We start from the raw sequence: 26376 nt of genomic DNA, 5'->3' as shown, positions 1-26376 counted from the left end.
CTGCTTTGGGGCACTTGCTCATCACGAGGCAAGGTCTGAAGGGCGTCACTTACCTCCTCACTTGAAAGGGGGAAGGAGCTCAAGAAAGGGGGATACCACGTCGTCATTTGCCATCACACTCTCTCGCCCCCTTGATTTGAGGGGTGAGGGGACTGACAAAGAGAAGCCCTCTGTAGAAATCTGTGGCAATGGCCCACACCTGTTGGGATCTGAGTCCTGACTCAATAGAGTCGTCCAGACTCCTCAGCCTCTTGTGGACCCCATCTCGGTGGTGGTGAGGACCATGTCACGTGACCTTGTCACTTGCTTGGGTCCATAAAGATGCACATGTATGATACCTAAACTCCACCCCCTCTCCTTAATCGAACAATTGAATGTATCTCTGTGTGGGATGTCTCCAGCTATGACTCCAACCATGGGCTATTTGGCGTCTGCTCCTACAGCCTCTGAAGAGAGGCTAGGCTCCTACGAAGGCTACTCTCCTGCTCTCAAAATGCAATGAGTCTATCGTTGGCTACCCTCTGTAAGAGCGAATTGATCACAATCTGTGTGTGAATCTTGGTGTCCTGGACCAAGCTCTTTGGGATGCGGACACTCTGTAGTCTCTATGGCCACTAGGGGTAAGTGGAGGAGAACATGGGTGTGGTCCGACAACTTGGTACCTGCAATGATGCCAATCATGCGCACCCCCCTCCCCCCGCCCCCCCCTCTTTTCCCCTGACTGCAAGCCCACTGATCCACATAAAATCTCTCAATGCCAAGAGAGGTTCGGTCCGTGCATTCTTCTATCGTCCTCCTGTCTAACCTCGAAAACTATAGGCTCCTTTGGGTGCAGCGTCTCCAAACTCTAGTAGGTGCCAGGGAACCTGCATTTGCTGTACATGCCTCACCATCTTTCAGTAATTCCTTTGCTGAGGTGGCTTATGGCTGAGGAAATTTATGAGCTTAGTTGTCTCCATGATTCTCCTCAAGAACCTTCTCCGGGCGATTACTCGAGTGCCTTCTCCCGTACCCTAAATTTTTGAGTTCAGGTAGCTACACCTACCTCCCACCTCGCCAGTTCGATGTGTGAATCTTTGCAGTGACTACTACGGAGTATCTTCACATTACACTTTCCTTCTGCAGCTGCAAATTTTACAGTGCATGATCCGACACCTGACTATTCTCCTCGGACATTCACACCCTCTCCAGTACCCCCGAGTCCTAGCTTGACCATGGGTCTTGCCTATCTCCCACACTATACTAAGGGGTCTATTGCTCCTCCTCCATTGATAGCCTCGCCCCGACCTTATTCTCCGTTAGCTTTGACATGCCCTTCCAGGATTTGACAAAGCTTGACTTGATTGAAGACGCAAAGATGACACGTAGTTGTTCAAAGTACATAAGAAGGAATTTCTTTGCAATGCTCACAAGCACAAGCAGTCTTATCCAGTATGCAGATGGATACTGTTCTCAACACTGATGAACAAGCTTTTAAACTTAACCTCAAATTCTTATGGAAGACTATGTCACAATGAAATTATTATATGGCACGTAACTTCATATCTTGTCATGAAGACTTTTAAAAAACAAAAGATATGCGACTATTCAATACAAAGTTCCACAAAAGACCATGGATTTTGATCAGAGACAGAAGAAATAATTCTACAACATGGGACTACACATTTCGAACAAGATGATACAGCAACAATCAGTCATTTTTTCTCACCTATTTAAGTGGGAGTGACTAATTTCGCTTAATTACAGCCTAATCATTGATTAACAGTGAAAGGGTATCATTGAAAGGTCACAACCCGTCATGAGGGTTATTGAGAAAGAACATGTCTCATTCAAGAGACACAACTGTTTGTCTAAAGACAACCCTTGCATTCGGGAGGTGACTCTTCCCTTATACCGCTTCGGGCCTGTTTAAGAAAGCCTTGTGTCTCAATGCAAACAACATGGTTTCCGCTCTACTTGTCTTAACTTTCAGTATTAAGTCTCTTATCATGTCTTGTAAAATATCATAGACTAAGAAGTCCTTACAAGGAGTGGGAGGGGGGATCACAACAGTAGTGGAGAAGGGGGGTACCTGAGACCTAAGAGGGGGCGATCATAGACTAAGAAGTCCTTACAAGGAGTGGGAGGGGGGACCACAACAGCAGTGGAGAAGGGGGGTACTTGAGACCCAAGAGGGGGCGATCATAGACTAAGAAGTCCTTACAAGGAGGGAGGGAGGCGGGGAGTGGCGAGGAGGGAGGAGGGGGGTACCTGAGACCCAAGAGAGGGGGGGTTGGGAGGTAGTCTAGGGGGAGGGGGTTGGGGGGGGGGTGGCGTGATCAACAACCTTGTGGAGCGGCATTTGGACAAAGGAATCCTGAACCTCATGTGGGGTAGGTGGGGCCGCCTTGCCCGTCAAAAGCCTAGTCCTGAGGGAAAGGCTCATAACGGTTAGGTAGTATAGTTTCCTCTGGCCGTTTCTGCTGGAGTCTTACAAGTCTAGCCCTTTGGTTGTCGGGGGGCCGAAAAAGGGGGGGGGGGGGTGGTGAGACTCCACCAACGAGACACTAGGCTGTTGGTTGCCAGCGGCGGCTTGTGCCCTTTGTGTGTTGGACCTATCGTTGTTGGGAAGGCTAGTGGTGGCACACTAGGTCTTCTTGGCCAGGCACCTGTCTATTTGGTTGAGGAGAGAGGTAGGGCTAGCCTTTGGACGACTCCACTCTCGTGTCAGGGGCACTCTGAGTGGGTTTGGGTGCTAGTGTCCTCGGTTGGCCGACTAGGTGTCCCATCTGTCCACAAATGAAGCACTACCTAGGGAGACCTCAATACTCCACGCGTTGCGGAATCGGCCTCTCCTAGAGGAGGCTAGGCAATGCGATGACTTGGGGGAGAGCCTTTGCAAAGGCAGTGCATACTCTGATGGAGGGAATGCCACTTGCCTTGGCCACCACAGAGGTAACACTCTGGGGGGATTCCAAGATCTGTCCAATCAATCTCAACCACTCAACTGCAGGAGGTGGATATACTCCCTTCAGAGGTTTGGGAGCAAACTGTGATGGGGAAGCCCGACAGTCTTGTAAGGGGGTTGGATGCTAGGTCGAAGCTGTGGGGCCATTGAGCAAAGAATGCCTCATCTATGCGTACCGCGAAGGGACTTCGTTGAAGCTGTGGTGCCATTGAGCAAAGAATGCCTCATCTATGCGTACCACGCGAAGGGACTTTGTTGAAGCACCATGTTAGCCGTTGGAGTCAAACTCCACCTAGGTGTAGCTGTGCCCAAGGAAATGAATATCAGTGATTTTTCCCGGCTCCCAAATTTGACCACGTGTTGGGCGGCTGCCCAGGAGCTTGCAAATCAATGAAGTGGACACGAGGGAGGAGGCTGTCAAGAGATGGAGGTCCACTTTGGAGAATAAGCAACACGCAGTGGCCTCAATCAGGGATGATGGAGCGGATGCCATGGAGTGGATTCATCTAGGTATATAATTCAGCCGTATTAGTGGACATGCAGATTTCACATTGTGAAGTTTTCGTCCGAGTTGCGGCCAGTTGATATTGTGCTAATTCTTTCTGCATTTTCCCTATAAACTACTTATTTGTTGTACTAATTCTTTCTATTTGCTACTTCCCTTAGTGCTGGGCTTCATTATGGCTGAGTTTGCCCTGCATCTCCGGAGGTTGAAAGAAACTAAGTACGAAGGGCTTTGTGTGAATATATGCTCTTATGTGTGTGTGTGTGTGAGAGAGAGCATATCTTGATACAGAGTTCTACACCCACTATTGGGCACCGATGACGTTAGTGGGGATGTCGTAGTATCTAGTCCATACTAAGCATAATGGAGTTGATAGTTATACAGTCTTGTGGGTTGACTACCATGAGTATATAACATGCACTTTCCTAAAAGGTGAATTTGGGCATGTTCTTGGATTCATCTAGGTATGAAGAATAGAGAGAACCGAACCTCGTTGAATGAACAAAAACCCACACGCGAAAACACTGAAGGAGGGAAAGGGCAGAAGACGGGTGAAAGGATGGGAGGGTGACGTGAGGAGGAGGGTTGGCAGAGGAAAGGGGAAAGGGATGAGGTGGAGAAGATGGGGAGCTGAATTGACTAAACGAAGGAATGGGAGGAAAAAAGTCGAGCAAAAAGTTGGTGAGGCGAAGAAGACAAGGGTGAGCAAAAAGCTGAGTGGGTGAAGAAAACAAGGTCGCAGAATAAGAAAAAAGGTGGGGGTGGGAGCACCCAGGAGGCGGAGGAAGGAGCGGATGGTGGGAAAGCAGGCAATGAAGGGGGCGTAGAAGGCAAAGATGAAGCAGGGCAGAAGGGGCGCAAGGGTGTAGAAGGCAGAGATGGGGAGTAGGCGGGCGTGGTGAGCACATGGTCAGGCGGAGAAGGGGCGAAGGAGCGGGTAGCTTGGTAGCCCACAAGTATGCAGGCAGAGAGAGAGAGAGAGAGAGAGAGAGAGAGAGAGAGAGAGAGGTATAGCTCGGGGTACTCTGTGAGAGAAGAGAAACTCTTTGTTGGCAAAACATTATTTTTTTCATTTAGTTTGCTTACTAGAGTCTCTAGTAAAGGGTTAACTCTGGTTTGGAGAGATTGGTAACTTGTAAGCCATGCTTCCCCTTATCCCCACTCTGAGTGTCTTTCTTGGAATGCAATCTCCTATCTTGTTGGCCATAAGTTATCCAAATAAAGGAGGTGAGGAAAGATGTTATCCCATATGGCACTACTTGTCCATGTGTGTTAAAAAACTCTTTCCTATTTTGGTGTCACATGCACCTTGCACTATGGTGCTATGTGACACACTAGGTCAGCATTATATGTAACATCATACAATATTAATACCTTTTTTAGGATTATTTATCGTATGTCGTGGCCCCATTGTAAGCCCCAGTCCTGGACATGTCAGGCACGAGCTATGTAGGTTAGTCTTCCAAGCCTTAGAGAGTCTGCATGTGTCATTCCTCTTACCATTCATCATGTAAAAGCATGTAGAAGTCAGCATAGCATTAGGTCAGACACCTAGAAGCATAGAGAAGGCATGTAAGCATTATCTAGGGCATGGGCCAGCCCATAAGGCTCTCCCCACATTGGGGGATGCCTTGTGCATGGTGTTCACACACCATACACCCACTAAACAACAGTCGGTCAGCATATAAACAGTCGGCCAGCATCACATAACAGTCGGCCATGGCAGCATGTATAAAGTCGGCCAACATAAAATGCCCATCATAGCATTTAATGCTAAGCAATGGCATTTAATGCCTCTTTTTTCACAAGTTGTGGGCATTTGCAACTAGCCGACAGCCCTTTTCCTCCACTGACCAACAGCAAATAAATCATATATAAGCAGCCCATGGTACATTGCATAAATCACTTCATTCATTCAGAATTCAGCAAAGCAATTCAAGAGAACATGTGTGCTTGAGATCCCCCCGGGCTCTTCGAGCATACAAACAGCCTCAAGCACTCCATGCTTATGCTTCAGTCCAAGGCAGCATAGAAGATCATCTCATCTTCAGCCAGCATATGTGCTTATCTGCATCAGTTCTAGATCTGCATAAGTGGCTTCATAGAGTCTTAGACAATGCTATTGGTTCAACATATGGTTCAGCCTGTGTTCGGTCTTCCTTGTCCTTGCGCTGGGCAGTTTTCAATCATCATTCATTATCATTGTACAAAGTTCTCCAAAGAAATACAAGCAAAGACTCCTGCTTGCTTGCAGGGGGGGGACCTTGGACCCAATCTCATGTTGACTCTCATCTTCTCTCTCTACTCTTCTCGCTTAAAGTAAAGTAGATTGCATAAACTCATAGGTTTAAAGAAGGCTTTGTTGCGCGTTACGATGGTCAACCTATTGTGCAGGTTGTGACCCAACTTAGCTACCCAAAAGTGGGAGCATTCCGTGGGGGATGGTAAAATTGTGGTCAAGAAAACCCACCTAGGCATCCACAATGTCAGGAGAGACTTCTTCAGAAAGCTACAAAGAAGACATGAAAGGAGAGATCAACAAATAAGACACCACAACAGAAACGCTTCCACAATTCAGTGAAGATTTCGTCAAAGCAATCTTGGAACAAACAAATTGCTTAGGCAACATATTGAGGCTAAAGAAGAAGCAGCAGAAAAAGCCAAAGCTAAAGAGGAGGTTGAAAAACCAAGGAAGCAGTTGAAAAGCCAAAAGAACTCTTAGAACTTGAAAGATTCTTCCTCATTATGGAGCAACAAAGGCAAAAAGAAGAAGCCAAAAAGATTGAAGAATTAAGGGCCAAAGAAGCCCGACGTGATGATGAACGAAGGGCCAAGCACGCCAAATGCAGGGCTAAAGAAGACCAATGATGGGCAGACCAAGTAGCTATAGAACACCAACAAACGCTTGAACGAGACGCTGTGCAACTCCAGAACCAGTAGTTGATAGCAACATCTATGCAAGCAAACATGCTGTCAATTCTTCCTACCCTGGTGCAACAATGTCTGAGTTTCTCCACCGCCCCAACCACCACCGTCATACGAGCTCAACCAAATTTTAGTAAGTACGATCATGCTGCAATTATGCAATTTATTCATCAATTTGTGGCATACCTTAAGCTTTCAGATCCTCACAAGACCGAGTCCACCTGGCAGCACCTCACCTCTCCGGCGACTCAGTTACCTGGTGGCAACATTGGTTCAATCTACATGTAGACCTGATCATAGGGGCTCCTTAGTATGTACGGGACACCTTCGTGTCTGACCTCAAAAAACGGTTTCTTCCTTCCCAATACATGACCAACCTTGGGGACAAGTTCTATACACTCCCCCAAAATAGGTCTCCAGTACTGACATACTCTAACAAAGGTATCACGTCAGGGCAGCAGTTGGGGTCCGGGGATATTCAAGGAGATAAATTGAAACAGTTCATTAGGGGGTTGGATACTAACATTAGGTTCATCGTGCATAATTTTGAGCCACAATCATATGATAGGGCTCTTATTCTCGCTCAGAATTAGGAAATGATGTGAAACAGAGGAAAGTCCCAAACCCCAAACAACAGTCATCCACCACCTAGTAGTCATCATCCTAGTCGGGGAAGGGAGCTTAGAATAGCAAGGATACAAAGATAAAGAAAGACTCCCAGAGCACCTCAAGAGACAAGAAATATAGGGAATTCAAGTCTAAGAAGACACCTGAGGAAAAAAAAGGCCAAGGAGGACATTACGAGTGTATGTGTCCAACCAAACGAGCAAACACGTACAAGGGGGAGAACCAATGTTTCTTCTGCCACACTGTGGGGCATGATAAGAAAGATTGTATCAAGTGGTAGGCTACACAAGCCTCCAAGACCTCTGCCTCCATAGTATCCCCCCAACAGCTGCATCCACACCCCCAACATCGACCACTAATGCTGTCCAACTCTTACCTGCCTTAAATTTAGTACTCACAGTGGTATTTGACAATAAGTAGGAGGGTGAGGTTGAAGGCCAAAAGAAAGCCCTCATTCGTGCTTGTGGCACAGCGAAGGGACAACAGTTCATTGGCCTCTTCGATATGGGCAGCTCTGAGGATGACATTTCTCCTCGGTTGGCTAAAAAGATGAGTTGTACACTTGTATCCCATCATCTAAACGTAGACGGATTCACACCCGATCTTCGCACTCACTTTTCCCTTAAGACTCAGAAGTTTGAATTCAAGCTTCAAAAGGCCACATTTCAGCGAGACTTCCTCTTTTGGGGTGTGATATTGTAGCCGGCACCCTCGTTGTGGGAACACCTCCAAATGACATGGCAAAAGTAGAAGTGACTTGGTGAGTACAGGTATCATGCCAAGGCCTCTTTCTGGACTTAGGCAGCCAGCGACAGAGTAACAGGTGATTTCTTTAAGATAGTTGGCCCCCACAGGAGGAGAGACGACATTCGCAGGTTGCGTGGCCAGGATGGAGCTATTGTTTCAGATCCCCCTCATGTGAGAGCCATCTCCAGAGGTGGTGGACATGCGTGAGAGGGTCTGGCGGCACACGAGGGAGGTGGTTCCCCTTCTCTTTAGTCATGCTTATTGTCACCATTCACTATTGAGGAGTTGGAGGCATTGACGGCACTTCCCAGGGGCAAATGCATGAGGGCGGACGAGCTTCTAGTCTCTCTCTTTCTTCGTCATTGGGACCTCATGGAAGGTGGCCTCGAGCTGCCTTCAATGAGATTATGGTCACAGGGGCCATGCCAGAGAGGCTCTCAAAGGGCTTGATTCACTTGATTCCCAAGGAGGGTGGTGACAGATTGGAGATCCGGTAGTCGAGACCCAAAATAGAGCTTGACAAAATGGATGCGGCCGGCATCATCTCCTTGGTAGAGCATTCCAAGTGGCTTTCCCCTATGGTCATCTCGCCCAAGAAGAAGACCAACAAGATCAGAGTTTGTGTGGACTTCCACGCTCTTAACAAAACCACCATTAAGGATGGCTTTCCTACCCCCTTCATGGATAGGGTCTTGGAGGATGTTGCCGGTTACACTCTGTATAGCATCATGGATGGCTTCAGCGGCTACAATCAAGTAGCCATTGACCCGGCAGATAAGGCCAAAACTGCTTTCATCACTCCGTGGGGCACCTATAGATACCACAAAATGCCATTCGAGCTTTGCAATGCCCCGGCTACTTTTCAGCGCATTGTCACAAGCATCTTCAAGGATTATCTCCCTAGCTTCTTGTGGATTTTCATGGATGATTTTACTAACTTCAATGGCACACACCTCTCTTTCTCACATAGAGGCCTTCAGCAAGCATCTCTCTCAGCTGGCGCTCATCTTCAACAAATGCAGAGCCTCTCGGCTACGCCTCAATCCCAACAAATGCCACTTTCTCATCGTTCAAGGTACGTTTCTTGGTCATGCCATTTCAGCTGATGGTCTTGCTCCGGACCCAGAGAAGATCGTGGCTATTCTTCGTCTTTCACCCCCAATCAATCCCAAGGGCACACAGCTTTGTTGGCCACACCGGCTACCATTGCCGCTCCATCCGCATGTACGCCGACATAGCCTTTCCTGTCACCAAGCTCACTAGCCCCTCTAGCGACTCCTTTTATCTGGTCCCCTTCCGCCTCCCATGCATTTTCTTATCTCAAGCGTTGTCTCATAGAAGCCCCTATCCTAGTGTCCTCGGGTTGGTCCCTCATCTTTCATGTACACATTGATGCTAGCCTAACAACCATGGGAGCTATACTCGCTCAGCCGGACAAGGAGCACAATTTGGATTGGCCCGTCTACTATGCAGTCGCTTTCTGACTTCAATAGAATAGAATTACAGCACTAGAAAGAGAGGACTAGCAATAGTCTATGCGCTTCAGAAGTTTCGCCATTATCTCTTGGGTGCCCATTTCATTGTCATAACTGACCACCATTCCCTAAAGTATCTCCTCAACAAACCTCAGTTGTTGGTCATGTATGGCGCTGGCTACTTCTCTTCCAGGAGTTTGATTTCGATATCCTTCTACGCCCTAGGAAACATCATGTCATGGCTGACCATCTTTCATGCATCGACTCTGATGAATCTGCTTCAAATATTTCTGATGATCTTCTGGATAGTGTCTTATTTAAGGTAGATGCTGCCCCTGATTGGTATGAGGATGTTCTTCAATTGCTGGGTACAGGCTCCTGCCCGTCCATGGCTACACTGCAGGTCAAATGCCGCCTCCTGATCCAAACCGCAGGTTTCCAAGTGCTGAGATAGCCGCTTTCGAATTCAATGCAGCTATAACCAACCTGGATCATGGTTTTTTGAGGCTCACCCGAGCATACAACGACAACATATGGACTCTCCGTGATCTTTGCAAAAATCTTCGTCTCGCTCTTCTCGACATCGACACCTGCGACACTATCATCTCCGACGTCCGCTCATAGATTGCCTCCATGACCACTCAACAACACGACGCAGCTGCTAACGTTGCCACCATCTCTGAGCTCCGCTCTCATATCACTACTTTGGAAATGCGACTTCAAGTCGCCAAAGCCACTCTTACCCAGGATAGAGCTAAAGCCAATCAACTTCGCCAGTGGAAAGCCAGCTTGGCTGCTCTACTCCAACCTCTACATCCCCCTCCTTCTGCACCTTCTACCTTCGCTGCACCTACACCATCCTCCGCCAGTCATCACTTCACTCCCACCACCACTCCTCGCTCTTAACTTCTCATCATCCGCCACTTCAGCCCAGTTGTACATACGGGCTTTTAAGTTCTCTATACTTCAGTTTCTTGTCTTTCACATATCAGCATGTTTTTTTTCTCATTGCTCTCCCCGAGGACGCTGAGTTCTCTAGTGGTGGGCCGGCACCCTTGTCGTGGGAACAGCTCCAAATGACATGGTAAATGTAGAAGTGACTTGGTGTGACTTGGACTTGGTGGATAGTAGCCACGGGACAGCTGGCCAGGTGCCGACCTGGACTTGGCAAATAGTCGGCCATTGATGGCGACGCGCTTAGACTATCTACCTAGTGAACAGTGAACTACTGGAGGTGGCTACTCATCTACCATAGGCTATTTTTGGCAACCTCTACCAAGGGCTACTACACATGTTGTTCTTGGTGGAGAGCCAATATATATCACATCTTCATCATCAGTTTGGTATCACACCTTGGAGCACTTAGCCCTCTAGTCTTCCTCTATAGCAGCACTGTTTCCCTTACAGGTAGTCTAGCCCTGTGCACTCCTTGTGTACCCCTCGGTTTCCCTTCTTGTACTCTTTGGGATTATATAGTGGATTGTCTTGGCTTGGCTATTCTCATCTCTTGCTATTGTTCATGGTTGTTGCAGTTCATTGTTATTGTACTTGTGTTGTTATGTTCACTGAGCACCTGCACATGAGCACCTTGCATACCTTTTCCTCATCTTAGGCATATTCGCACTATGCACTAGCACGTGGTAGGGATTTGATTAGTCTTGGCGAGTAGACTCCCTAGCTTGTCATATTGTCATCTGAGAGAGGGTCCAGTGTGAGTAGGGAACCTGGGCCACTCAGGCCGGCTACAAATACGATTCTCGGCATTCAGTGGTTTAGGGAGTATGCACCCATTCTTGATTGGAGGCAAGACACTTTCACAATTGTTGATGGTGTTCCAGAGCCTGTCTTTATTCACGGGGATAGGAGCATTCCCAGCATTCCACTCATCTCCCATATCCAGGTCCAAAGAGCCATCAGAAAAGGAGCCAAATGTGCTTGGATTTATGTATGTAGCCAGCAGTCTACTATTCAACCAGCAACCCCTTTGACACAAAGGCTGAATGGTTGTTGGAGCAGACTACTCCTAACTGTGAAAGCTATGGAGGTTGTGGCAAGAAGAATGCCATGTCGTGATGAAGCTGTACGAGAGGGAGAGATGATAATGATGAAGAGTGAAGTACAGTGGCTGGACACGAAGTACTAGTTAGCTTGATTGAGAAAACAAGTATAATGATGCCCTTTTTATGGGTTGAAGTTACAACCTCCTCTTTGACGTTATTTAATGAGGTGTGATATCACTGCTTACCTCAAGGGAAGATTCCTAGGCTAAGAGGGTGTTCCCACACTTAACTTCGATTTCCCAACAAACCCCCCTTCGGAGTGAAGGACTGGTGAGACCCTTATGCAAAAAAAGTTTCATCACCTACTGTGCTTTCCAGTCCCCCCTCGCTGATTCACCACTCAACACCTCCCGTGTTGTGGTAACCAAATCCCAAGTAAACCTAGGCAGAGTATAGAAACTAATCTTTATTACCCCCCCTTACTCTTGGCTAGGATTTATGAAATCTTAGAGTTTGGAACATACAAAATAAAATGAAAATACACATTTTGGGGGACGAGCCGGGTAGAGGACCCTTATTGACTTAAAAGAAAAGATTCTAGAGGGCATAATCATCATCTAGCGAGTACTCTTCCGTAGGAAAAGAGACATGTCCAGTCCCCCCTCGCTTATTCACCACTCAACACCTCCCGTGTTGTGGTAACAAAATCCCAAGTAAACCTAGGAAGAGTATAGAAACTAATCTTTGCTACCCCTCCTTACTCTTGGCTAGGATTTATGAGTTTGGAACATACAAAATAAAATGAAAATACACATTTTGGGGGACGAGCCGGGTAGAGGACCCTTATTGACTTAAAAGAAAAGATTCTAGAGGGCATAATCATCATCTAGCGAGTACTTTTCTGTAGGAAAAGAGACGTGCGCAAGATTTGTTGTAACTGTGTCAATGGAGATGTCAACTTCTTCATCTTCTTCAGGGTCTTCAAGAGTTTCCAAGCTGGCATAGTGCTGCATTTGTTCTTTTTCAAGTTTTTTGTAGAATTGAGAGGCTTTGTGCCCCATACGGCCACAATATTGACATTTTATATGCTTGTTGGTCTTCCATGGTGGAGTTGCGGTGGTTTCTTGTGCTCTCAAGCAAAAGTTTTGTCTTCATAGATGTTGCTGCTGCTTGAAGTTGCCTCTTTGTTGCAACGCCATCTTGTCTTCATCACTAGGTGCACATTTTAGATTGCCAAGTTGTTGCACTAGTGAATAAAAACTAGCAAGATGCTCACTAAGCTCCTGGTCTTCACACATCTTTAAATCATAAAACTTTAACTTGAGAAAGGCCTTAGAGTTTGTTATTTTGTTACGAAAAGTACATTCTAGATTTTCTCAGTTTTGGCGTGCTGTAGTGGTAAAGTCAATGTGATGAACCAAGTTGCTCTGAAGATTTAAACCAATGACGCCAATAGCTTTTTTGTTTTTTTGCTTATCTGTATTCAATAGCCATTGCCATAGGTTGCTCTTCACCACTAGAGACTACTACCCATAAATCATCCTTCATGAGAAGGAGTTACACTTTTGTTTGCCAAGTTGGAAAGCTGTTGGTGTTGTCGAAGCATTCCGTTAGTGGGATGAGACCCGATGTAGGAGATACCATGATGAGCACTTAAGAGAATGTGGCCAAGAAACTAGGATTTTAACTGATTTAGGGTTTCAGCTCAAGATAGAGTATGCAAGTGAAATTAGGGTTGCAATCATTGCAAAATCACACGTGGCATACCTTCTTTGGTTAAAGAAGTACTGGTGAGCTGAATGGCTGGATTGAGTCGACTTGGCAGTCGTGGACAGCCATTGCACAGGTGGACCACTGAGATGTAGATGTGTGGCGCGCAGCTCAGCTAGAGTGAACGAGGCAGCAAAAAACGGAGTCGAGTAGTGAAAAATCCAAGGCGAGGGAGGCGTGGCAAAAAAAATCACCAGACTGGCCCAAAATCAGGGGCAGCCAGGTAAGAGAAGTTGGTGCCCACCACCGCCTGGTCAAACATTGAACGGGTGAGTGTGGCGGAGGAGTGGAAGTGACAACAGCAGAACCTTGGCGGCGACTGTGGCAGAGGATTGGTGGCGACAGCAGCAGAACCTGCGCGTGAGATCCCACAACTCTGATACCAATGTTGGAGCAAACTACTCCTAGCTGTGAAAGCTATGGAGGTTGTGGCAAGAAGAATGTCATGGCGTGATGAAGCTGTACGAGAGAGGGAGAGATGATAATGATGAAGAGTGAAGTACAGTGGCTGGACACAAAGTACTAGTTAGGTTGATTGAGAAAACAAGTACAATGATGCCCTTTTTATGGGCTAAAGTTACAATCTCCTATTTGATGTTATTGAATGAAGTGTGACATCACTGCTTACCTCAAGGGAAGATTCCTAGGCTAAGAGGGTGTTCCCACACTTAACTCCGATTTCCCAACAATGGTCTCCTTGCACAGTTTCAAGATATTATGCTAAAGGATGATCTCCCACCTCACCTCCCACCTAGTCACCCTAAGGATCATCGCATTGAGTTGGTCCCCGGGATAGAACTGCCCAATAGTCCCCTGTCGCCTTTCTAAGGCATTGGAGGGCGACCTTGAGTAGCAGCTTTCCCAGTTACTCCAAGCTGGATATATATGGCCCTCATCCTCACCCTTGTCATGGTATTATGCTAAAGGATGATCTCTTGCCTTAACTCCCTCCTAGTCGCCCTAAGGATCATCGCGTTGAGTTGGTCCCTGTGATAGAACCGCTCAGTAGTTCCCCTATCGCCTTTCTAAGGCATTGGAGAGCGACTTGGAGCTGGATATATGGCCCTAGCAGCTTTCCCAGTTACTCCGAGCTGGATATATATGGCCCTCATTCTAAGGCATTGTAGGGCAACCTGGAGCCATAGCTTTCCTAGTTACTCCAAGCTGGATATATTTGGCCCTCATCCTCGCCCTTGTCATGGTGTTATCATACCTACTAGAGTACAATGGGTTATGTGAAAGAAATGCAGAAGAGCCACCCAGGAGAACCGCCAGCAACGCGAAGAGGACAGAGGCCTAGCTTGGCCAAAGATGGTCTCCACACCCACGATCTCATTGTCCACTATAAGTGGGGGATGAGGGAGACCATGGGGCGAACTGCCCCATATAGGAGGGTTGTGAGGGCCGAAACCCACTATGTGAGATATAGCTGCGATAGCAGCCTGCTGACATGGCAACGAGGAGAGAGGCAGGCGACGAAATCCAACGCCAACAGCCCCCCCCCCCCCCAAAAAAAAAAAGAGATGCCTGAACAATGCTGAGCAGGAGTGAATCCGAGACAAAGCCCAAGAGCGGAACAGGCTCTGATACCATGAAAGAAATGCGGAAGAGCCGCCCAAGAGAACCGCCAGCAATGCGGAGAGGACGGAGGCCTAGCCTGGCCAAAGATGGTCTCCCCACCCCCGATCCCATTCTCCACCATAAGTGGGGGATGAGGGAGACCATGGGGCGAACTTCCCCATATAGAGTGCTTTGAAGGCCGAAACCCACTATGTGGGATATAGCTGCAATAACAGTTGCTGATGTGGCAAGGAGAGAGGCAGGCGAAGAAATCCAATGCCAACATTATGGTTATGCAAGAGGGACAGAAGTTGGGTATCTTGAATGTCTATGCAGCTAATGTGAGGGGAAAGAGGGTGGCCCTCTGGAACACCATCACATAACTACTTCCCCAGGTCGATCATTGGATTGTTGGAGGAGACTTCAACATAGTTAAACAGCCCTCTGACAAAAAGGGTGGCCGCCGTGAGGGTGGAACACAGTCTTTGGAGAGCGCCTCCTAGGAGAGATTCACCTTCTATGGCAGGGATTGTTGGACGAAGGATGATTTCGAGAGGAGGCCTAACTCTTTATCTTACTCTTGGTATAACCGCAAAAGCAGGGGTGAATGCATCTTTGCACGGTTGGATAGGTTTTATGTGAATGACTGGGGCTTGGATAGGGGAGGTGCTATTGTCATCTTGCTTGGTACTACCAAGTTAGATCACTACCCAGTTGTCTTGTGCCTCAGAGAACTTGGGAGACAAGGCTTCACCTCCTGTTTGCATCCCAGACTCTATCTGGATGCAGAGGCCTCGCTAGAGGTAAGAGAGATTTGGAGGCTTTGTGGTGATCCTGACCCTCGGGAGAGACTTGCCTTGGCCTTGGAGAGGACTAGCCAGCACTATCACTTTGTTGCTTTGGTCAAGATAGAAAAGGCTGCCATTTAGAGGGAACACGGAACCATCTTGAGCCCCTTGGATCCCAAATCTCATCCCACTGTTAGAGCTGAGTTACAGGTGGCCATGGCTAAGTTCACATTTCATGCTAATCATGCATTTTGGACACAAATGGTGTAACTATTTGGCCCTCCTAGCTCTATTCACATGATGGAACCCTTGCTCAAACACTAGACAAGTGGAAGAAGGCATGGGGACAGGGACCATAAGGTTCGCACATGGAATAGCGCCAATTTTGGGATCACAGGGAACTTCGTGGAAGGGCCTCATCACTCATGGTTTGGGGTGTTTTTAGGGGTACCCCTTCAGCTCATGTGCCTTCTCATTTTGGGTGAGGACAATGTACCGTTTTTTTACTCCATTCAGGATAGATGGTTCTTGGAGAGGAGTGTTGGGTAGGATTACAAATTCTTGGAGCCTCTGGTTATATGATGGGTGTCCTATCATATACTTGCACTGAACCCCGATGAGTGGGAGTGCAGGGAAGACTTTAATCCCATAAAAAGCATGCCCTTCTTTAGTTATATTGTGCGGAACGCCAGACACTTGGTTCTACGACACGTCTAGAGAGTCCCTACTCCTAGACCTCAATGGGAGGCTTATGGGATCACCCTTGACATTCAGAGAGCTTTTGGTGGAGATAGTGGCACTCGTACAGGGAAACAAAGATTTCCTCTTTTATTTGGCTTTCTCTACATGGTGGTCACCAACCAATGGAGATTGGTCGTTGGTGCTAGCCCAACCTGCCCAAAATGCACAGGAGCTTCACAGACAGTCTACCATTGCTTATGGGAGTGCAGGGAGGCACAGAGAATTTGGATTGCAAATAGCACACATTTTTGGAAGGATGAGGAGGGATGTCTACATTTGTTTTGGTGCTATCGCTTGTTTGGCACAGTCAATGGTCATGAGGATTAGCCAGGGAGTGGGTCGGTGGTGCTGTCTTCAAGACCTGCCAGAGTCAGAGTCACATGTGCAGTAAGCCATGAAATCCGATACCACAAGGACACGGACCTGTGGTGTCACTGCACGTAGTAGTCTCAGCTAGGCCACAAGTCCCAAGACTTGGATGCACTCCTCTAAAACTGAACCCAATAATTGACTTTTATACACCAAGAGCTATATTTAGCCTAATACCTCCGGTAACCACTAACCTCCCCTTTAGACACCTCGTCCTGCACCCAAGTTAACCTAACTCAGGGTTATACCTATTAACCAGCCTTGGGCTTTGGAATGTAATACTTACTGTATGTGAAGAGATCTCGTTGTACAGAGGCTATTGAGGGCACCTAGACCTTCTAAGACTGCACACTTTAGACGAGAGGCTTTGATGCGTATTCAAGGAGATAGTCCAACACAGTATTGGGTATTGCAATTATTACATCCAAGACCTGGCTACACTGGTAAAGATTGTCAATGTTTAACTCCTTCCTTTCTAGATTCAAGGGCACTGGCTGCGTGCTATATTATATTCAAAACAAGTAAACTTTTTTGCAAAGGGGAAAAATGAAACAATAGAATCAGGGTCTTTAAGCCATAGTAAAGCAAAAGAAATTTCATATCTGTGTGTCTTGGTTTCCTTATTTGATTTCTTGAAACTTGAAAGGTCTCTCCTTACAAGATATATTGAAAATTCCCAATAGGTTGTTGTAAGCCCTCATTATTTGTGAAAGTGCCTTGCAATGAAAATCTACTTGCTTAATCTCAAACTTGAGAAAAAGAGCCGATGCTTTTTCATTGTTTTCAGGTGTTGGACAAGTACAGAAAGGACCCCAAGCAGAGATCTTGCAACTGGACTTGCCACCGGAGGTGAATGCCAATAGCTATGACGAGTCAGACAAAACCTCAAGGAAAGTAGACCAGAAGATCGATCACAAAAGCAATGAAGACATCACAGAGGAGTTGAAGTTTACCTCCAAAGACACTAGTGACGAGAGGCAAACAGTTCCACGAGTCTCAACTTCACGAAAAGATGTGATAGAGGATGTAAACATTGGATTGAAGCTTGTCAATGCAGCTCTAGAGGGAAATACAATGAAGAAAGTCAACCACAGTACAAGACTTTTGTCCTCGGTAAAGAAAAAGCTAAGTCTAACAAGTTCAATGCCAACAGATAGAGGAGAAAAACTTTCAACTTCAGAAAATTTTGGCAGCGACAAACAGAATATGAGAGTATCTCCTATCACTGACAATGGTAAACTTACAGAAAGGGTGGAGGAAGGATTTCAAGAGAAAAAGGAAAAAGTTGCATCTAGATCGCTCTCAGGTAAAGTCAAGATCCCACAGACACTGAAAGAGAAAGGAGAGGCTCAACACTATCCAAGTGTGCACTATATATGCTCTTTTCAATCTGCAGAGAAGGAATCTCTTGTATCCAGTTCAAAACATGTCAAAATATGTTATTCTGCGGATAAGATCAACACTATTAAAAGCAACAACAAGAAATCATTGTGCATGGATCATCCACAATCAGGTGGTATACTTAAACCAATAATGAGGGGTTCAAGGAAATTAAAATTGAAAGAGATGATAAAAGCCACAGAGAGAAATCCTTCAAGTCAACAGTCACACGATGAGAAACTTTTGCACAGAGTTAGAGAGAAGAAAACTGAAAGGCAAGCTTCAGCTGTAAAGAAAAAAGTAAAACTTGCTGTAAACTTCAATCAACACCCTTATGAAAACTATAAGCTTAGTGATCCAGTAAATCTGCAAGTAAGCCCGATTAAAAAAGTTGACACAGAAAAGCAGGAGATGACGGCTGAGTTTAGTGGACACTGTGACAGACAGAAAATAGCAAAACCACAACAGTTCAATGAACGAAGTACTGCTCCAAAAAGACGAGGAAGAGAAATCACAGGAAAACAAGAGAGAATTCTGGAAAAGGATACAAAGTGCAAGACCTTAATAAGTTGTGGCAAAGGGCAAGCACAGTCTGCTGAAGGACTTGCTTATGGAACTGCGGGATTGCAGGACAGGGATGAATGTGTTGACCACATAGACACAAATAAAGCTGCAAAAGGTTCTAAGGAAGGAGACCTTCAAGTAGGTTCACGCAATGTAACCATGGCTGACGTTACAAGGACTTCAAGGCTTAGTTCAAAGATGAGAAGCTCCCTCATATCCAGAAAGTGCAAAATATTAGGCATAAGACGATCTGCCACCACCAAGAATCACAAGCCTGAACTCAAGGCTTTTCTTGAAAGCAGAAATGACAAAGTTAAATTCAAGTGTTCCTCTGATGCTCAAACACACGAGAGTGCAAATACTGAAGTCAAGGCAGTTGCAATGGAGCTTGCAAAACTGGAGAATTATTCCCTTTCATCATCTCTGGATTCACATCTGGCATCCATACCTGCACAAAAAACCCTTGGTCTACCTGAATTTGTTCAGTCTCAGTCAGAAAGTCATTTCCTCAAGGGGCCTACCAACGCAGTTAATCAAGATATGCATGGCCATGCACATATCAGTGAGAATTTGATAACCAAAGGGAGTATGTCCCAAAGTGATTTTAATCTTAAAGAAAATCAGATGAGACGTTCTCAATCAGCTTCATGGGGTTCTATTCAAGTGCTTGCTAAGCAGGTGGTGAATATGATAACTCTAAAGAAGTCTAGTACATCTATGCAAGCACTCCAATCACAGCAGGGTCATCATGGCGAGAGCCCACCACCACCAATGAATAAAGAAGGTGCAGACAACTCTAAGTCATTCTTGAAAGATTCTGAGGAACATGCTGTGAATATACAAGAACAGCTCCTTGACAAATCCATGAATAAAGAAGGTGCAGATAACCCTAAGTCATTCTTGAAAGATTCTGAGGACCATGCTGTAAATATACAAGAGCTCCTTGACAATTCCTTGAAAGATTCTGACGACCATGCTGTAAATATACAAGAACAGCTCCTTGACAACTCCATGAATTCGATTCTTACATCACTGTCGAATGAGGTCAAGAAGCTCGATGACAAACTACGCAGAGTGAACATCTTCAGATGCTCTGAAAACAGAACCTTGTTAAAGGGTAAAGACACTGAAGCATGCCAACAAACCAAGGATGGGTTTGCAATTTTACATGGTTCTCAACAAAAGCAGCATACCCATTTACAAAACTCGGCAAGACCAATCCACAGCTCTCATGGAGAGAAGACAGTTAAACCCAGCAAAGAAAACAGCACTAGCCATAAACTGTCTTCTGCACCTTCAAAAGCAGGGAATCATGTCATGTCATGTAGCAAAATATTTGATGGAAGACAAATGACAGAAGACTTGAGCCTTGCATGTCAAACAATACAATACTCAGAAAGTGGTCAGAAACAGGAAAACTCGTTGCAGTCCCACCAGCCATTGAATAGCAGATTCATACAGGACCATGAGGAAACCTATGGTATTTTCACATTTAGCTCGATTTCATCAATGGGATCAAGTTTGAAGAGTTCATCTGAAGTTGATGAGAGAGATGGAAAGTGTGATGCCGCTTCTGCTCCAATCTCATTGGGAGGTTTCCAAGATAGACAAAAAACTTGTCTTCCTAAGACCGTCTCCAAAGCATCTCAGGAGAGAGCATCTAATCTTTCAAATGTTTCAAATAGAGAACATGAAGAAGCAGAGACGAGATTCTTTGAAACTGCTCCTCAAGGTGGGGCGTCCATTGAGAGGTATGCTTATCTGTCATCGGATGGTTCATTCACAGAATCCAGTAGAATTTCTGACGAATAGTCACTCCTTCAACAACAACAAAAAGCAGACTGCTACATCGGCCACCATCAAGTCAGGCAATGCTGTCAGTAAATGCACTCATGGATGTTGAGAAGTAAATTGAAGAAGCCCCTTGGAGTGCGCTTGCCAACAAGAGGAGAAGAAAGGATTGAGCTACCACGCTCATGTGAAACAATGCAGGCATGTTGATATTACAGTGATTCTAACCTCCTAAAGATTCCAGAGTGACTCTTAACCTTTACTCCATCTACACCACTTTATGTTGGTGAAGAAGATTTCACACACAACCTCAGGTTTAATTAACCCACTCCACTTGTTTGGCACCTAAAGTAATCACAATAACAACTTGGCTCTCTGAACTGGAGTTGATAGCAATAGGGCTACTAATGTGCTTGTAAAGAATACAAACAGAGTGCAACAAATTAACTGGTGAAATTCTGCACATTGGATTCTTCACATCAGCAACTATGCATGTTTTTTTTCTTGAGCTCCCTTGCAGTTCTTTTCTTGAGCAGTTTCACAGCATAATGATATGTGCTTGAACTTCCACATTTAATCCCAGTATCACAGTGGGCATAAGACATACACATGAAGTAGGCATTTGATGGAATCAACTTAACTCTCTCAGCTCACCTCCTCTACATATATATGCACAGTCCCACACGCGATGACTTGAGGACTTCAAGACTCTAATTAAATGCTCATGAGTCATCCCTCATTGACCAGTGATTGCAAGACTTTCTATGTATGGCTGAAAATAGGCAAACTTAATATTGTTCCCAGTGTAAGATTCCAATTGAGTCCTTAGATTTCAACTATTCCAAAAATTGGCAGAGTTCCTCATTCAAAACGACACTGCATCCTGGATTTTATCAAGTAGAGAATTGTCATTGCTGCATTTATTGCTTGTCACGATGGGGCTTCGTAGCACCATGTGGGAACTCAGGTGTTTGGGGAAAAAAATTGAGTGAACCTAGCATGAATCCTTCTCACCATGGGTTAAGAGGAAAAGGTAACTTTGAACAACAAGCATTTTCTTCATACTTTCATGTTGGAGGTGGCATTTTTCCTTCTCGTCTCAAGATCCGTCTTTTCTTAACCGTGTGGCAACTCCCTCTTCAGCTAGTTTACAAGGTGACAAACTGTGAATCTAGAAGAGTCCTTGATTTTATACCATCTTGCCAACGGTGTTACCGGTAGTGTTAGTGAATCAGAACGTTTGGTTTTGTAACTGAGGGACTGTGGTGACACCAGTTGCCTTCGTCTGCACCTGCCATCGCTTGTGCCTGTCGTCGTCTGTCCCTGCCGCCATCAACTACTCCTGCTCGACTCTTTGTTGTAGCCTGTTCTTGCTCGTCTCTCAGCAGTCGTTTCCTGCTCGTCTGCCCGTCTCCTTCTTCTACTGGTCTTCCCCTTCCCGTCGCCAGTTGCCAAGCCTCTGTGGGTGAAAGTTTGTGTTTATCGCGACCATGAAGAACTGAAAAAGTGATGCTTCATATTCGACCACAATTTGGTACTCAGCATGTTGATCTGTTTGCACAAATTTCGTATGTGTATAAAAGGCATTTCATGCAAATGGGATAAAGCCTAAACCCACTTTAAAGTGTGAAATTCCTCTGCAAATGATTTTGCCCGTCCTAGAGAGCAGTGATACTTTTCTTTCCTGGCAAAATGCACATAAAGTACTCACTTTAAACCTTGACCATTGCAATCTCGTACATGGACACAATCCACAACACCTGAGGGTAGAGCTTTCACTTTTACAAGTGCTGAGGGGGGAGGTTTTGGGCTCAAGTGGTCAAAGGAAGAATGTTGAAATTGTAGGATTTGCAAGATGCTATTGATATGGCCTGCACTATGTATATAAAATGAAACCAATGGCAGCTTATAATGATCCTTTTTGTCTTATCATTGCACATTGCATGTTGAATGGACTAGTTTATAAATTTGGATCGGTTTATGCTCCATTAGTTTCAGTAACAAAGAGCTAGACTCTGGCAGAAACTCTTACAGTATCCATGGTTGGCAAATGCATTTCTATGTGGAGATTTTAATAACTTGCCATCGCTAGATGACAACACGAGAGGTGTTTCACATATGATTGAAGCTGTAAAGGTGTTTTGGATCAATCAATCAATCATGGTTAAAAGGAATTACAAAGATTATTCCTATGGAGATGTATTGCAGAAGTAGTCCATGTTGGCACATATTTGGCAAAAAGAAATATTGCTACAGCTAAGTGCATATACAAAGCTCATGCTTGAATGAGACTATTATGGAATTGCACAGATACCAAGGAGTTCTTACATCGCCTATTAGTGTGTTTAACTCTCATATTTTCGGGTGTAAGTTTTTTTAAAAACTTTTTGAATCTTTGGCAAATTGGCAAGGAAATTGACAGACAAAGCTCCTTTCTTTGCATGGACTAGATTTTGGGCACTTTGGATAATCTAGATTGATCGTAATCAGTTGGTTTTTCAGCCACCTCAAATTGAAAAGTATTCCTACTTTCGTCAATCATTGTGTCAATTTTTATATAATTGTGTTCAGCTACAACAGCATCTGGACTTGTTTTCAAATGTTTTTAGTTGTACAGTGTATAAAAGAAGTGCCTTCATTTTAGGGACTCTTCTCTTTATACAGTTGAAGGAATTGGCAAAACCTTTTTCACTGGACATACTTCAAGCCATTTGCCAGACCACCATGTTTTTTTTTGCATTTTAAATAGAAAGTGTGGTGTGGTTTTACAAAAGAAAAAGTGTGTGCGCTGTTCGGGATGCTTGCGCTGTTTCCAGTCCCCTTCTCTTCCGCCTCTTCAGCCCTTCTTGATTTTTGTGTTTTAGGGTTTCTGTGCTCGCTTCTAGTCTTTGCACGGTTTCTAGGGTAAGCCTCAATTCGCTTTGTTTGCCCGCGGTCGCTGCTTCTTCTTCTGTTCCTGAGTTTCTGAGTGTCGTTTGGAGTGATGTCAGTTTGGTTGTCGCCTCTCCTTGCAATTCCTGCTCGCCTCTTCTAGCTCTTTTTGTTTTCCTATTGGGCGTCTTCTTCTCCTCCCTTTTCGCCAGTTTTTGTTCATAGTTGTCTCTGCTTCTTCTTAACCTTTTGGCTTGTGTGTGTCTCTCTGTGTGAGTGTGTGTGTTTTCTTTTCCTTCTTTGTTTTCTTCATGGAGTCACAGCAACAAGTCTACTCTAGTCATGGGGACAAGGTTCCACAGGAAATGGATCCCAAGGGATTGAAAGAACCATGATAACCTTACCTGTTTGATGTATTGCATTAGGATTTTGAAAAAAATTAGACTACCTGGAAACAGGTGCATTATGTGTTTTCCTTGAGAAAATGCCTTCTACAGATGCAACTTAGTTGGTAGATGCTATGTCGATGCTGATGTGGCTTTTGTGAAGTGGTACTATCAAAAACAATATACAAGTAGAAATTGTTAGAAAAACACCTCTATTTATGGCTGTCAAATGGTGCATGTGCTTCCATGGACACAAGCCCTCTTAAAGAGTCAATGTTTGGTATAGTTTGAGGTTATTTCTCTGATGTGATGCATCGCCAGGATTGGCTCCCATGTTGGGCACTTTCATGTGTCCCCCACATCTATTGGGTAACGTAAATAGATTTGGTATTTTATGGGATACTTATAAACTCGCTCCACCATCCTTTGCATTGGAGGTTGATGATGTTTGTATGGGTGGAAAATATTATGAATTGAAATGGGGAGTATTTGTAGGAGCATGCTACACTTGTCATAAATTTTCACATTTTACTTTTGACTGTCCTACTCCTAAGCTGAGGCCTCCACAGTTGATTCTATTCCTATTACTCCAATAGGCTTATGTGGGCATTGGATATGCCATATACTCACAACAAGATGTGCTGCAGATGTTGCAAAGGCTTTTGATATAGTTTACTAGAATTTCATAACTGTAGTGCTGATGACAAAACTTGGTTTTGGGGCCTAAAATGCAGCGAGTCATTTATTGGCTTTATCAAGATAGTACAACACGTTGTATATTAGGTAAAGGATTGTCCATATTGGGTAAATCATTAGGGAGGGTTGACCTTTGAGTGTATTGCTATATGCAATTTGCCACTCACCCTTTGCTTCTCACGGACCAAGGACTTCTGCATGGTTTACAATTGCCAAATGGTCGTAATTTAGTGGCGTAAGCTTATGCTATTGATTCCTTTTTCTTCTCCAAAATCACTTTGTAAGATTTGCAAACCCTTATGAGGGCTCTCTAATTATTTGGGGAAGCTATAGGATTGTTTATTAATTTTCGCAAATCCAAATTACTCCACTTATAGCATTGGATTGGCACAATTTAGTATGGCTTGGATAGATTTTTCCACCAAACAAATATTGTTAGACTTTGGGTTACCCATTAGGGTGGAATGTAACTGTTATTGATGCCACAGGCTGAGTCTTTCAAAAGATGAAAGAAAATTTGGAATACTAGCAATTGCCTACTTGGCCTTTAATTGTGCCAACTAAGGATAGTACAATCCATCTTGATGGCTTATGTACATTTTTTCTTGCCTCTATTGGTATGGACAAAGAAACATATAACTGCTTTCATGTCTCAAACTAGGGAAGTACTATGGAAAACTAGACATCAAAAGAAATCTCTTTGGCTCTTGGGATGTGAACGGATTTGTTCGCCAAAGATGCATGGAGGACTGAATATTATGAATATTCATTATCATGTTTTCTACAAGGGGAATTTGTCTATTTAGGTCCCAAAAACTTGGCCGTCTAGACAAACTTGAAAGCCAAAAAGATCTAGGTGACGGCCTCAGTATTGTGTACCATCCTAGAAATTGATGTGTTATTGGATCTTAACTAAATTGCTAGAATCACAAGGGTTCTACGAGAGGGAAACCCCCACATCTCGGTGCCTAAATCAAAGATACCTATGCTCAGAACCTTGCAATACACACCCTCGAATGTCAAATCCAAGTGGGTGCAGAGACTCAAAGTCATGTCTCCACCACCATCACCAACTCCAAAGCTTAAGTAGGAAAGGAGAGTAATGGCTTCCACACTTTGACTCTTGCCGACACCACCTTCAAAAAAGTCAGAAGAGCTTGTGGACCCGGAGCAGCAAGAGGTAGCACCTTGCCCATGTGCAGTCGCCCTACCCATCCTTGTTCCTATAAAAAAAGATCCACCCATGGTGCCAAACCCCAAAGAGAATCATGCACACACTTTTGTGGCATCGGAGAAACTCCAAGGCTCAAAAAGTTCACCACCCCACGACCCCATGACACCTATGTGCGCCATGCCACAACATCAACTTGCTAGTTGGAAGGCCAAAGTACAAACAAGCACACTAGCGAAGCTAACCACGGTGGCATGGATGGGCAAGCAAGTCTTTGCCGACGCTTGCCTTTGAGCATGCACACACGGTAAGCATTGAACCCTAACTCACATGTGCATATGTAACCTAGCTTCCCCTAAGTGGACAGTCACTACCTTCATTATGGGGATGATAAAAAACACAAAAACCCATATATATATATAAAGACAAATCGACGATCTCAAAATTTCAATCGCCCAAGTGGTGATCTAAAGTCGAATAGACATAGGTTGGGTCACAAATGATTTATAGGCTTTGGAAATTTACAAAGCTGAATTGCAATTGGATAAGAATAATCAATGATTAAAGATGTGTGATCAGTAAAGCCAAATTAGTGATTCTACATTTGTGATTAGTAAAGCTTGAATCTATGATTTAAGATACATGATCAGTTAGGTTGAGTCATGATTTTAGAAGCAAAATCAAGGAAATTGAATTGTCTAAAAAAGGGGATCATCTGGGAGTCACATCACCATGATCTAAAGATTGATTGATTAAATGTGTGAGATCGGTGATATTGTCAGATTTCAATCTTAGAAATAAAATCACAGATTGCAATTGGATCATCTGGAAAGTCGAATCGGCAAAGGAATGCAATCACATGTTATGGGAATATATTTTAAGCCCTCTTAAAAATATTATTATACCCTCTTAGGTAATTTGGGGACGCTTGGATTATCTTTGCGTCAAGCCAAATCATGTTAATATCATGGGCAATGCCATCATAAATATTAATACGTTTGCTGGATATTGACGTATGTTTGGGGCCTCCAATGTTTGTTTCAGTTGGTTTGTATATAGAAAG

At 44.7% G+C, this 26376-nt stretch overlaps 1 protein-coding gene across 4 annotated transcripts in view; it reads left to right on the top strand.

Moving 5' to 3' along the window:
- LOC147617550 (uncharacterized) overlaps nt 1-20697 on the top strand; it is a 69210-nt gene extending 48513 nt beyond the window's left edge. For all 4 annotated transcript variants that reach the window (XM_086775819.1, XM_086775821.1, XM_086775820.1 and 1 more), the window contains one exon: nt 17242-20697. In XM_086775819.1, the coding sequence (XP_086631945.1) occupies nt 17242-20210 (2969 nt within the window). In that variant the 3' untranslated portion in view covers nt 20211-20697. The remainder of the gene's footprint in view (nt 1-17241) is intronic.
- Nucleotides 20698-26376: the final 5679 nt, after the last annotated feature.

Source organism: Cibotium barometz, chromosome 36 (assembly GCF_041138505.1).
Source record: "Cibotium barometz isolate CiBa-2024 chromosome 36, ASM4113850v1, whole genome shotgun sequence".
NCBI lineage: Eukaryota > Viridiplantae > Streptophyta > Polypodiopsida > Cyatheales > Cibotiaceae > Cibotium > Cibotium barometz.
This window is presented reverse-complemented; position numbering and strand designations above follow the sequence as displayed.